Below are 12,936 nucleotides of genomic sequence, written 5' to 3'. Positions count from 1 at the left end.
ACCACCTCCAACATTATAAATAACATGTAAGATATTGTACTAATATTATAAACAAATTATAAACAGATACATGTATAAATATATTTATTTGAGTATTAATCCAATACAGAAATACATGTATATTTATTCAACTACAAACCCCTTACATCTTTGATTGTGTGATTAAAAAAAACAACAGATTTAGCAACTACGGTTGTTTAAAGATTGATAAACAATTTAGAATATTGCTAAAATTTATTAAAAGACATTTGTTGATCCTTCACATGGTCCTGTCTGATTCTGACAGCACTAAAACTGACATATATAATCTTCATCTCTGCCGTCACAGGAAAGGCACACACTGAAAAAAACAAACAAACCTACACTGGGTTGAAATGATCAAGGACCTTCAGACTGAACATAAAGTTAATGGCTGATCCATCATTGAAACAGAACGGACTCAGAATGACTGTAAGATAATTCTTTAACAATAAAAATAGTTTCGTTATGACAACAGACGTCAGGTTAATTTAATTTTACTAACTTCAGGGAGCTTTGATTGCTAAAAATATTGATATTTCACAGTGATGACCTGACATCAGTCTTAACAATAGCTTTACACATTGTGTATCAAAATCACAACATTATTTTGTATATTGTAAAGTGTGTTTGAGACATTTATGTAAACCTGATTTAACAGGTTAAAATAGAAGGTAGTGATACTGAATACAAACGTAAGAGCCGTATATGGGAATAAATAGTTACCTTCCTGATAATGAGATATGTGAGATTTATGATACCGTTACTGAAATAAATGATTTAAGGCAAAACCCTAACATTCACTGTATAGCATTAGTGAAACAACAAGTCTTGTGCAGATTCTGATCTCATTTATGCAGAAACCCGTCGATGTGACGTTAAGAGCTTCATGCTGCTCTTCTCTTCTCTTGGGTCATCAGGCCGGAGGAGGCTTGTTGTCTGGAAAGCAGTGAGATGTCTTCAAAGGACATAATTCTGAAAAACAGATATCCATTAGTTAGAAGCTTGTTAGTTTTTATGAATCTTTCTTTTCATTTTCTTGCAAAATGTCTGATCTCAAATCTACAGTAAGCTTTGACATGTTTGCCTGCTGGTGGTGCTGTAATGGTGTTTTGTTGCGTGAGTCCCTTCCTGTTTGTATCCTGTTTTTTGCGCGAGCACAGAGGTGACATGAAGTGCATTTCTGCCAACTGTAGAGGGCAGTAATGCTTATTGAGAGTGGCAGAAATGTGCCATAAAAGGCAGACATGCACCATAGATGCATTACAAGAACAATGCAATACACCAGTAACAAAGGAGAAGAACATGACACACGAGTGTCAACAAAAACTAAAAGTTTTAAGTTTCCAAAAGGGTTTTTGTAAATGTATTATGAGGGGAAAATGCACTCTGAATGTTTTTTAGCCTTTAAGGATAGATGTATTTTTGTAAACATGCTCACTGACAGTCTTAACTTTCTGCAGTAATCAGCTGTTAGAGGCATCAGTGCTTTCTTGTTTATCTATTGATTTTTTGTTAACAACAACTGCCATCAGAAAGTTGGATATGTGGTTGATTCTAGGAATTCAAAGCTTTCCAGATCTTTACAACTTAAAAAAATATACACATATATATTAATGAACATCTCAAACTTGATGCTTGATGGTTGAGCTGTCATTGTGTTTGGAGTAATTACTGCATGTCTCGAATATAAAACAATATTTAATCTGGAAATTACGTTTGACAAAATGAGGGTCGTCTTATATTCAGACAATAACATGTTCACAATATCAGAGATCCTTGTTGAATGGACTACAGGGAATGTTGCATTATGGGTTGCTTGTAGCTTTAATGTTGCTAAGCTAGTGAGTTTCTTCAAGTCTATTTATAGTGTGTCTGTTAGACTAAGTCAGCTCTGAAAATGTTCTCGTGTAACGTGTTTTTCTCTCGTGTGTTTTTCAATCCGTGCTGCCTTCGAGCTACGCTTCCCCCCCGATACACAATACAAACCTGCTGTTTTGTCTGTTCGGCAGTGGTGAGAATGGATTGACCTACAGTATCAAATTTCCAGTCAGCGCTGCTCTTTCTCTCTCTCTCTCTCTCTCTCTATCTCTCACTCTCTCTCTCTCTCCATAACTCACCTGTAGCACAACAGCAGCCACCACAAAAAGAGTGGCTAAGAGCATCATCCGCCCCATCCAGCCCAGGTCTAAGTTCTTCAGGATGAAGAATCGTGCCCAGCCCAGTTTCTTGGGTGTGTGAGGCGGGTACCGCATGCTGTTCACTCCCTCCATTTTCAGCTGTTTGATCAGACAACCACGCAGGTGACTCAGCTGGTCGAAGCTGAACTTGCCATGGTAGCAGCCCATACCGCTGTTTCCTGTACACGAACAAAGGGAGATGATTTGACTGTGTCAACAAATATCAACCTCCAGTTTGATGGCAGGAAATTAACACAATCAGCCAATAATGCCGAGCACAATGTCACTCACTTTGGTTTTCTTTATTTTCTGCTTAAAGTTATTGTTGCTGTGAGCAGGTTGCTATCCTGAAAAACCTTATGGCGTTGGATCCAATATTTTAGTGTAAGCTGCCAAAAAGTACAGTATTCATGTTTAAAGTTTACTCAGATTCATTTGACGGCTAACTCTAAAATCTCAGGTCAAAATTGTCTTGAATAAACCACCAAGGAGGAGATTTCTAAACAGTGTTACCACATGATGGTGACTGTCCTTGCGAGATTTCCTCACCAAACTGAAATGAATGGAAGCCAACGTCTGAGAGGTATGAAGTAAGACTGAAATGTTATAGAATGCTTTGGAAAGTGGGTTATCAGTGATGTACAAAACCACTCGTGTGGTCAAACACAGTCAGTGGGTTGCACGGGGAAGGGCTGTGTTGAAACCTTTATTTAACCTAATACTCATCTGCTAACCCACGTAACCCTGCGCTTGGCAAAGTAAGTCATTTATTCATTCACACTTCTGCCCCTCAGAGAGTCCGCTCATCAGTAAAAGGGAGAGTGACTGAGCTCTTGCTTGTAATACAGTTGTCGTGTGCACTCACCCACTCCTCCGAAAGGCAGGGAGCTGACAGAATAGTGAACGAGACAGTCGTTGGCCAGCAGTCCTCCACTGGAGGTCTCGTCTCTCATTCTCGTTATCACCTTTAGGAAGAAGAGAAACGATTCGTGTCACAAGTCTTGATTTCTGCGAATCTGAATCTACAGCTGTACATGTACAGTTGTGTTTACTACTTTGCTGCATGTTTGCACACCTTGTCATCTGGTGTGAAGACGTAGAGGGCCAGAGGTTTCTCTCCCTTGTTGATAAACTTGATCGCTTCATCCAGGCCGCCGAGGGGTAAAATGGGGAGCAGAGGTCCAAATATCTCCTCCTGCATCACCTTTGCATCCGGCTTTACATCCCGCAAAACTGTGGGTGCTAAACACGACAGAGAAACACTATTTGTATGATGCTGGTGTTCTTCAGTGCTTAGTATGGTGAATAATAAACGTGGTAAGTGTAGTAAAGCTGCATTACTGCCTGAATGTAAAACATCACAAAAAATTCCCTGGAAATGCTTTTGAAACACCATGTGAACAGCTGGTGGCCATCAGGAGTTTTACCGATGTAGCAGTCTGACTCATCGTTGTCTCCTCCTACAGCCACGGTGCTGTCCTCCAACATGGCCATTATCCTCTTGAAGTGGCGCTGGTTGATGATGCGTCCGTAGTCGGGGCAAGTCTTTGGGTTTTCTGTGTAGAACTCCTGCCAACCAACAACAAACAACTTCATAACTTCAGCTGTTTCAACAATTTCATACCTACTGGTACTTCACTCATTTGTGAAATCTGGGCAAAGACTGAACTGAGGAAAGAGTCCCTGAAACAATGACACAATAACGTACACATGTTTTGTGTATGCCTGGCCTGAGGCTGATGTAATGAGGTGGAGAAGAAATAAAGGGTGAAAGACGTAATCTTAGTAAAACATTGTTTAGGTTGATAACCAGCTGCACTGATTGTGTCATTTTTTCTGTTTACACAGATATTTGTAAAATGCCAATCAATGGCTTTTAGATATGAGAGATACAAACTAGCTAATCATTGATTACATAGAGATATCTGAGATATCATTGCTGCTGATGTTTTGCATTTACACATTTAAAAAGCTGCACGGCCGTATGTAACAGTTGCGCGTAATGACAGTTGTTCTGCTGTTGGAGAACCTCACCAGTGCAACATAACAGCACTTTCCCGTTTCCTCTCGTTTGTGTCATCGACAGGCATCTTCATCTATTTATGGCTAATTGTAGGAGTGGAAATGAGGCTTGTGCATGTGCGCTCAGTTTCACAATAACTAAGATTTATAAAACAGAACCATGCGTACATAACGGCTTTATAAATCTGACGAAAAGAAGGCGTCTGCATATTTCTGGCTTTGTGCGTACACACAGTTTCAGTCATGAATCCACACAGAGGTTTATGCATCTGGTCCCACGTTGTCAGTACCTTAATTGACTTCTTGACCTCTTCAATAACCCGGTCCTGGATGCTGGGCTCACAAAGGATGTAGTCTGGGGCGATGCAGGTCTGACCACAGTTGGTGTACTTTCCCCAGACGACACGCCTACACAGTGGTGGGAAAGTGAAGATGAGAGTCTCAGAAAGGTGCAGATACAGTGTGACAGAAGCTGGATGGAAAGTATCTAATTTAAATTAAAGCTGTGAAAGGAAACATTAAACCAAACCTGCAGGCTATGTTTATGTCACAGTTCTTGTCGATGTAACAGGGGCTCTTCCCGCCCAGCTCCAGGGTGACGGGTGTCAGGTGTTTGGCAGCGGCCTCCATGATCAGCTTGCCCACCATGCTGTTGCCGGTGTAGAAGATGTGATCGAAGCGCTGGCGCAGCAGCTCCTGGGTCTCTGACACACCTCCGGTTACGACAGGGTAAAGCTCCTGGACGGTAAAGACACACATTCAGGTATCACTAGGCTGCATGCAAATAAAATGTAAATCATTTTCAGTAAGGAAATAAATAGTGATAGTTATGTGGACGATAAACAGAGAGCAAAATCTGTGTTTCTGTCCAAAGGGAAAAGTGTAAATGATGTTAACCTTCCTGGAAATGAAGTCTGCCATTATTATCCACATTTGGTGAGTAGGGAGGGTTAAATTGTTTTACCTGGCAAAGAATATAAATGAACTGACTTGTATATTATCTGTTCTGTGTCAGTAATGCATCATAAGGAAGTCTCAGGAATATATATGATGCTGATGTTAAGCGACTCATCCTTACTTTGTCGATGTAAAGTGGGAGCAGGTCCTCCATGACCTTCGCAGTGTGAACGCTGACCTCAGACGGCTTCACCACAGCTGCATTACCTGGACAAGTAAATGACAAAAACAGCAGAGAATATAATTAGACATTTGTAGAATTATGTGACAAATATATTTTCTATTTTACTCTCAACCTTCATTTTCTTTTATTCTGTTTTTTCCAGTTTGGTTTGCAGAGTGTGTTTATGTGCATTGGAGTAGTGGGCATACTGTCAGTTCACCATTTGTAATCTTTAAATAAATAAACAAAAAATAATTAAACAGCTTGGGGGAATCAAACATAGAAGTAGACTTACTAAGGTGTTGTATCTCCAAATCCTGGAAAAATCCTAAACTGTCCAAAATCACGTATGTAAAATTAGGGCCCTCAAAGGTCTTGAATATGTCAAGTATCTTGTTTTAGCTTCCTTCCTAAAACTCACATTCATTAAGTGTTTTTGTGGTGTAAAATTACGTCTGTCATGCAGACTGTTTTCCAGCTGGTCAATAGTTGCTTGTGATAAACAATAACCTCACTTCTGAGGTAAAAACTCGCTTATGCACCCTCGCTGCCTGTTGTTGTCTATTTGTTATCAAACAAATGCTGCAAATGTCCTTTATGAAGAACAAAACCACACAACTTTATCAGAAGTTACATTCTGCTGTTTCCTTCCATGTTTCTCATCATCTCTACAAAATGCACTTCTCAGTATCAGAGAAACTGTATTTAATTTGTCCATTTTCTAATATACCTTGTAAATGTGAATACACGTACAAATACAGCCTTTTATTCAACGCTGTAAACAGATGATGACTAAATAATCAAATATGTAATTAAATCTAAATAAGTGAGTATTGTTTTTTATAATCTATATCCTGCATCAATCATGAGAAGCGACTTATGACCTACTGGGCGGATCTGACAGTCATTGTAGGATCTGATAATGCAGGAGCAAAGTATGAAGTCCACACTGTACAAACACCACACGACAGGACTCCAGTCCTCCAGGCAGACAACATTTGAGTCAAAACAGGTTTTATCCGATTTACTAAACAAATGAACCTCCTACCTGCAGCAGCTCTTGTGACACTGATATGTAAAACTACTACGGGGGAAAAGTAACAAACAACAACAACAGCAAAGATTCAAGCAGATAAAGAAACAGACAAAAGACTTAAAAATACTGCTGTGTCATGCTAAACAGTTCCAAGCAAACACTCCTCACCGAGGTTTGCATCACAAAGTGATCAGAGCTCGATGTAGAGCCAAGCTCAGGGTGGCCTTTTTGGAGGATCTTTAGAAACAGAAATGAATTATGCATGAGTTCATTCATTATGTCGGAGCTGAGTGCTTCACTCAGAGTTTAACCTTTAACCTTTGAGCCATCGCCGATAGGAACAATGCACAGAGTTGAGACCTGCATGTTCACACGTGCAAACATGCACATATAATGCTGCAGAAATACATGACAGCATGTGTGTGACATACACACGTTACAGGACACTGAATCTGTTGATGATCTTATAAGAGCTGCAACGATTAGTCGATTAATCAGTTAGTTGATCTGAAAATTAATCGGCAACTATTTTGATAACTGAATAATTGTTTTAATAAAGCAAAAATGCCAAAAAAACTGCTGGTTTCAGCCTCTCAAATGTGATGATTTAACGTTTGTATTTTCTTTCTTTGTTTTTTCATACAACTGATTATCTTTGGACTGTTGGACAGACAAAACAAGATATTTGAAGACGTCACCTTGAACTCTGGGATATTATAATGGGCTTCACCATTTTATAGACAAAATGATTAATGGAGAAAATGAAAATAATTGTTAGTTGCAGCTCTAATCTTATAACCTTGACTCATGCAGAGCAGAGTTCACAACATGACCTTTGACTCACTAATCATAAGCTGACGGACAATAAAGAATGTTGGGCAATGCTGGGATAAAAGGAAAAGGGAACTGGAGCGGTTATGATCACAAGACAAAGGACCTGAACAGGACTAAAAATAAAAGAAGAAAGAAAGGAACAAAAACTGCGCTGCCTTACGCAAATGAAACTTGAGAAAATGAATTTTGTGATGCCTCACATACAGTACAGGCCAAATATTGTGTAAGCCAAACTCTTAAAGGACAGGTTCGCAATTTTTAAAGTCTGTTTTTAAAACAACAGTCAGGTTTCCACATGAACAGTGAAAGAGGTTTTCCTCGCTGTAATCATTCCTCCTGTTCAACCTGGCTATTAAAAGATTCCCTTCAAATGTGCTTTAATGTAAATTATAGGGGACATAATCCACAGTGTGTCCACACAGTCATTTAAAAGTTGATCTGAATCTTATATGAGGCTTCAACAGTCTGAGTTAGTCATATCTACTGGATATCTGCCACATTTACAGTCTTTCTAGTATCAAATTCCCTCTTTGTGTTTCCCTGTTGCGGTGGACGTATAGTAACAAAAAGAGGAACTTTGGCACTAAAAGGACTGTTAAGTTGAAAGATGTCTACTTGATTTGACTCATTTGGACGACTGAAGCTTCATATTAGCTTCAGATAAACTTTTAAATACATTTTTGCACAGAAGGAGGCTTGTGGATTTTGGCTCCCATCACTTCCATTGTACATTATGAAGGGATCTTCTAATGGTCAGTATGAACAGCAGGAACAATTATGGCAAGAAAAACCTATTTCAATGTCGAGTTGGGCAACTGACTGTTGTTTTAAGACAGACTTGAATCCATCCTTAAACAAACAAATTCTACGTTGTAAAGCTTCATGCGTTTTTGTGTCATTTTGATAAAAGTGCAGCAGTCGACTAAAGACACAAATCTTACATCAGTGTCTGAGACGTTTTGCACAGTCAGACCTATGATCCCCTCTCAGAGTTCATTCAAGGGGAAAATGATGATCAAGTCAGATAAAAATGTGAACACTGACCTTGTTACATCACACACACATGCAGACACAGTGATCTTTCACCCCCCTCACCCACACACACACACACACACTCACACACACTCAGCATCCTACAGTACCAGCAGCGATGGCTCCAATGAGCGGCTGTATGGTGACGGCCCAGGGGTAGTTCCAGGCCCCGATGACCAGCACCACTCCCAGCGGCTCCGGCTTGATGTAGACGGTGTCGGAGATGGTCAGCAGGTTCTTCTCCACGGACCGAGGGGCCGCCCACTCCTTCAGCTTCCTGATGGCCAGGCTGATCTCCCCCTCCAGCCCCAGAGTCTCATACAGCTGGGTCCCCACCTCACTCTGGGGATGAAGACAAGAACAGTGGCACCGCTCATAACTGATGTTGTTTTTTTTGTCTTTTTTTACTGTGTTTTCTTTCTAAAAGCCTGTTAGCGAGAACAGAATGTTTTAAAATTGCTACCAGGGCGGGATAACTGTGGCATGTTTCCCAAGCTTTCTGTCACTTCCTTAGTTGATATCTTAATATGTTTCATAATCTACCTTCGGACTCATTCATATTGCATCTTGAACTTGTTTCACAACTGTTGTCTTTTAAGATTTTATTTCATTTTTTACCATGTCCGCCTTCTGAAACAAGTGTATCGTTTGTTCATATGATTCAGTTTTCTAGTTTTTTAGTTCTTACGTTCTAATATGCCTTAATGTTAGATGTTGAATGCCTGTCTGTCTTGATTAAGGTTGGTGAACTATGTAAACACCAGTGACAACAATCTATATAAGTCCAGGATTTTGTCCTGATAAAGTCTGATCCTTGTGTCATGTAGATTAAACCATAAAACCCATTAATAGACACTTGATATAATATGTAGCATCGATATAAACTGAAGCTAATTTGCACAAACTCTGACTGAATATTCATTATTCTGGACTGCGAGGATGAGCCCTTTACTCACCTTATTGAGGTCTTTCTTGATGGCATCTGAAATCTCTTTCTGCCTCTCAGTGAACAACCGCTGCAGGTTCTTCAGCTGGCGGATGCGGTGCTCTAGACATTTGGACCTGCCTGTTTCAAAAGCTTTCCTGGCACGAGCCACCGCCTGCTGCTCCCGGGACATCCTGGGAAAAAAAAAAAGAAAAAGAAAGACTTAAAAGGTAGCTCAAGAGTTACCGCTGTTTGTAATCATTTTTTAAGAGAAAAATTTTCCAAATTCTCTGGTTCCAGCTTCACAAATGTGAATATTTTCTGGTTTACTTTGTCTGAATATCTTTGGCTTTTGGACGGTTGATCAAGACAAAACACTTGGGCTTTGGGAAACAGTGATCAACATATTTCACCATTTCCTGGCATTTTATAGACCAAACCACTAGTTGACTGATTGAGAAATATCGAAAATTGAGAAATAATAGACAGATTAATTGATAATGAAAATGATCGTTAGTCGCTGTCCTTGTATTTTTCATAACCGTGCACATCTGGCCAACTGCACTTCTTCGCTTATCATGTCTGTTCATCTTCAAATATTAATGTTGGAATTAGAAATGGTGAAATTCCAACAGAAAAGCAAGAAAAAAAGAGAAAGAAAAAATGTGTGTGTTTGTGTGTGTTGGTGCGGAGATATAATGTTATTAAATTATGTTTTAATGGACACAGATTATAGCTACAACATACAGATTACACATACAGTATAACCCAGCAGAGGCACCTTTTGATGCAAAAGTACAGTGGTGGAATACTTAAAGTACTTAAAGTCCCCCTCCACTCAAAAATGTGTTTTTCTTCTTGTTCCTTCAGTTGGATGTTTGAGCTTCACTGTGCTGACTGATGTATCTTCAGAGTTTGACACTATAAGGCTGTTTTCACATTTATCTGCTGAAAGTGGAAAGTTTCTCTGAGTTCACTGAAAATCAGATTTTAAGGAGTGGGCCTACGAGCATAATTTGTGACATCACAACTAGTTTGGAGCCAATCATGATTCAATATTCAATTTACACAAGTGTGAGGTGGAAATTTGAAGCCTCCAGTGCAAAAACACTGAGAATGGACTTTAAAATGAAGTAGGAGACATTGTGTGTCCTGCAGGAAAACTTCTGATATGAAATATATTTACATATTCATAGATTATTTAATGTTTAATGAGGGAAAAGAAGGACATGTCATTTCAAGGATTTCAACAAGACATTTTTTGTTGTGGAAAAACTCCACTTTCTTTTTAAAAATATCTACTCCACTACCTTTTCGGAGGGAAATATTTCATTTTTTACTCCACTGCATTTATTACACTGCTATTACTTTACATATTTTGGACAGGAAACCTATAATGAGTTTATAAAATATTAAAATTTGTTCCAGATTCAAAAGTACATAAAGTGGACAAAAGCAGCTACACAGTGCATCAGTAAATAATCATCCAATTTTATAATATACAGACACCATTCTGCTGCATGAGTACTTTTACTTTGAAGTCTTTTACTTTTACTTTAAAGTCCACTTTGCAGTATATTTCTATACTCATTGATACTTGTAGCGCAGATTTATTACATTGTGGTAACGCTGTAGCTTAAACTGATGAACTGAATACTTCTCTCACTGCTGCAAAAGTATTTTGTAGTTTGATAAAAGCAGGCCCACCACTTGACGCACCTCCTAAAGCCTTTTTATTGATCCACAATGACAGTTTAAATGACCCCCCTCCCCCGGGCCAAATGGTAGACTCTTTGTCTGTGCTGGTCTTTGTTTTTATAGAAACGGAGGACGGTTTTCCAACAGTTCAGATTAACAGGAAACCTGCAGGACAGTTACAGCCTCTGGGTCAGAGTTAAAGCTGCACATTAACAGCAGAAACACAACAAACTGTAACAAAGACAGCCGGTATATACGGTAACTATATGTTTAATAACGGATCATACCACTCTGCAACTACCGTAACTATTCTACAACTGGAGCAAAATATCTTCACAATCTGGTGGATTGTTATTCTTAAAGCACAAAGAGCTGTTTATCAGTTTGTTTCGCATTTCCGTTGACCGCCTGTCTGTCGGCCTTCAGTCCACAGTTTTAAACAATTAAATATAGATCACTACACAGCCGTTTTTAGTTTTATTCCTACCTGAATGATCTGAGTTGTCTATTTCTTGAGATCCCTTTAAATACTGATGGTGAAATGTCTCGCAGCTGCTGCAGCAGAAGAGCTGAATAATGACAGCAACAGAGAAACACTCAACTCTCCTTCCCCGTTAGGTCACACCCATACAGGGGCAGGACCACAGAGTGTGTGTGTGTGTGTGTGTGTGTGTGTGTGTGTGTGTGTGTGTGTGTGTGTGTGTGTGTGAAAGGCTGCTAAACTTAAATGATAGGTTCACAATTTTTCAAGTCTTTCTTAAAACAAGTCAGGAGCCCAAATAAACATTGAAACATGTTTTTCTTGCTGTAATCATTCCTCTTGTTCATACTGACCATTAAGTATAGTAAGTGATGGGAGACAAAAAGCCTCTTTCTTTGCAAAAATCTATATAAAAAGTTTATCTGAAGCTAATATGAAGCTTCAATCATCCAAATTAGTCAAATCAAGCAGATATCTTTCAGTGTTACAATCTTTTTAGCGCCAAATTCTCTCTTTTTGTCACGTTTCTTCCACTGCTGCTGAACAGAAAAACACTGTCTGTTGTGACTCAGACATCCAAAGCCTCATATTTATGGGATGAATATCGTGCCATGTTTCAAAACTGAAAAAAAAGCTTTGAAAGATGGAAACTTGGTGTTTGAAAGCTTGAAATCTAATAAAAAAGGTCTTGCAAGATTGAAACCAAGTTTTGAAGGCTTGCATAATGTTTTGATAGGCTGAAAGAAAAATTCAGATGTCTGCAAACATCATTTTGTATTTGAGTTCTTCACAGCTGCAGCTCTATTTTTAGTGTTTCTCCAACACATCTTAAGTTTCAAATGTGTCACTGTTCTCCTGGTGTATTAGTTTGGATTCCAGGTTTGAAACCTTGTAAACGGTGATCTGAAAACTGGTGCACATATGTTAAAAAAGTAAAAAAATATGTGTAAAAACGTGTTGAAACGTTGAAACTTGAGTTTGGAAAGGGTGAATCTTTATTTTGAAACTTTTGCAGATGTATTTTGCACGTGTATTGCAGACTTTTTTTTTCAGAGCCAAGTTTACAACATCCACTTTTCAGAGATCTGCCCACACATCTGTGAGCTTGTGAATCACTTTATTTCTGGAAGTGTTGTCTTGTACGGGGCCAGAACAGTGACAGTTACATTTTGGCGTTGAAAATCAAATTTGGCAGTGAAATGAAACCTGAACTGAAAAAGGAAATTTTGACATTGAAACATTTGTATTAGGAAAAAAGTTGTATTGACACCGAAACAAGTTCCACTGAAAAATAAAACATCAAAAAGATGAATCATAGTTGTATTAACAGTCCCAGAGCGAAAATTACAACAGTCTGGCTCAAAATCTCCACTATGATGCCATCACCCTTGGATGTCTTTGTTGGACTGCAAGGCATACTGGGTAATGTAGGTCCAGCGAGGGCCCTCCTCTCTTTGCCAAAACACTGACAGAAAGTTGAAACTGAAAGCCAGTGACGCTAAAAAAAACTGACAGCGGAAAAAAAAACTGTCACTGAAAAAAGACATTAAGAAAAAATCTGAAGATTGAATTGAAAAACATTGAAACATA

General features: G+C 39.0%; 1 protein-coding gene across 1 annotated transcript; it reads right to left on the bottom strand.

Moving 5' to 3' along the window:
• Window positions 1-69: 69 nt before the first annotated feature.
• aldh3a2b (aldehyde dehydrogenase 3 family, member A2b) lies at window positions 70-11,504 on the bottom strand. The gene is made up of 11 exons (XM_067608375.1): window positions 11,353-11,504; window positions 9,199-9,361; window positions 8,353-8,584; window positions 5,299-5,384; window positions 4,750-4,958; window positions 4,511-4,628; window positions 3,626-3,767; window positions 3,274-3,440; window positions 3,064-3,163; window positions 2,139-2,377; window positions 70-993 (listed from the first exon to the last, which is right to left on the bottom strand). Exons 2-11 carry the CDS (start codon window positions 9,358-9,360, stop codon window positions 979-981), a joined length of 1,470 nt encoding a protein of 489 aa, XP_067464476.1. The 5' UTR covers window position 9,361; window positions 11,353-11,504; the 3' UTR covers window positions 70-978.
• Between the last annotated feature and the right edge of the window lie 1,432 nt (window positions 11,505-12,936).

This window comes from Thunnus thynnus, chromosome 13, assembly GCF_963924715.1.
Source record: "Thunnus thynnus chromosome 13, fThuThy2.1, whole genome shotgun sequence".
Lineage (NCBI taxonomy): Eukaryota > Metazoa > Chordata > Actinopteri > Scombriformes > Scombridae > Thunnus > Thunnus thynnus.
This window is presented reverse-complemented; position numbering and strand designations above follow the sequence as displayed.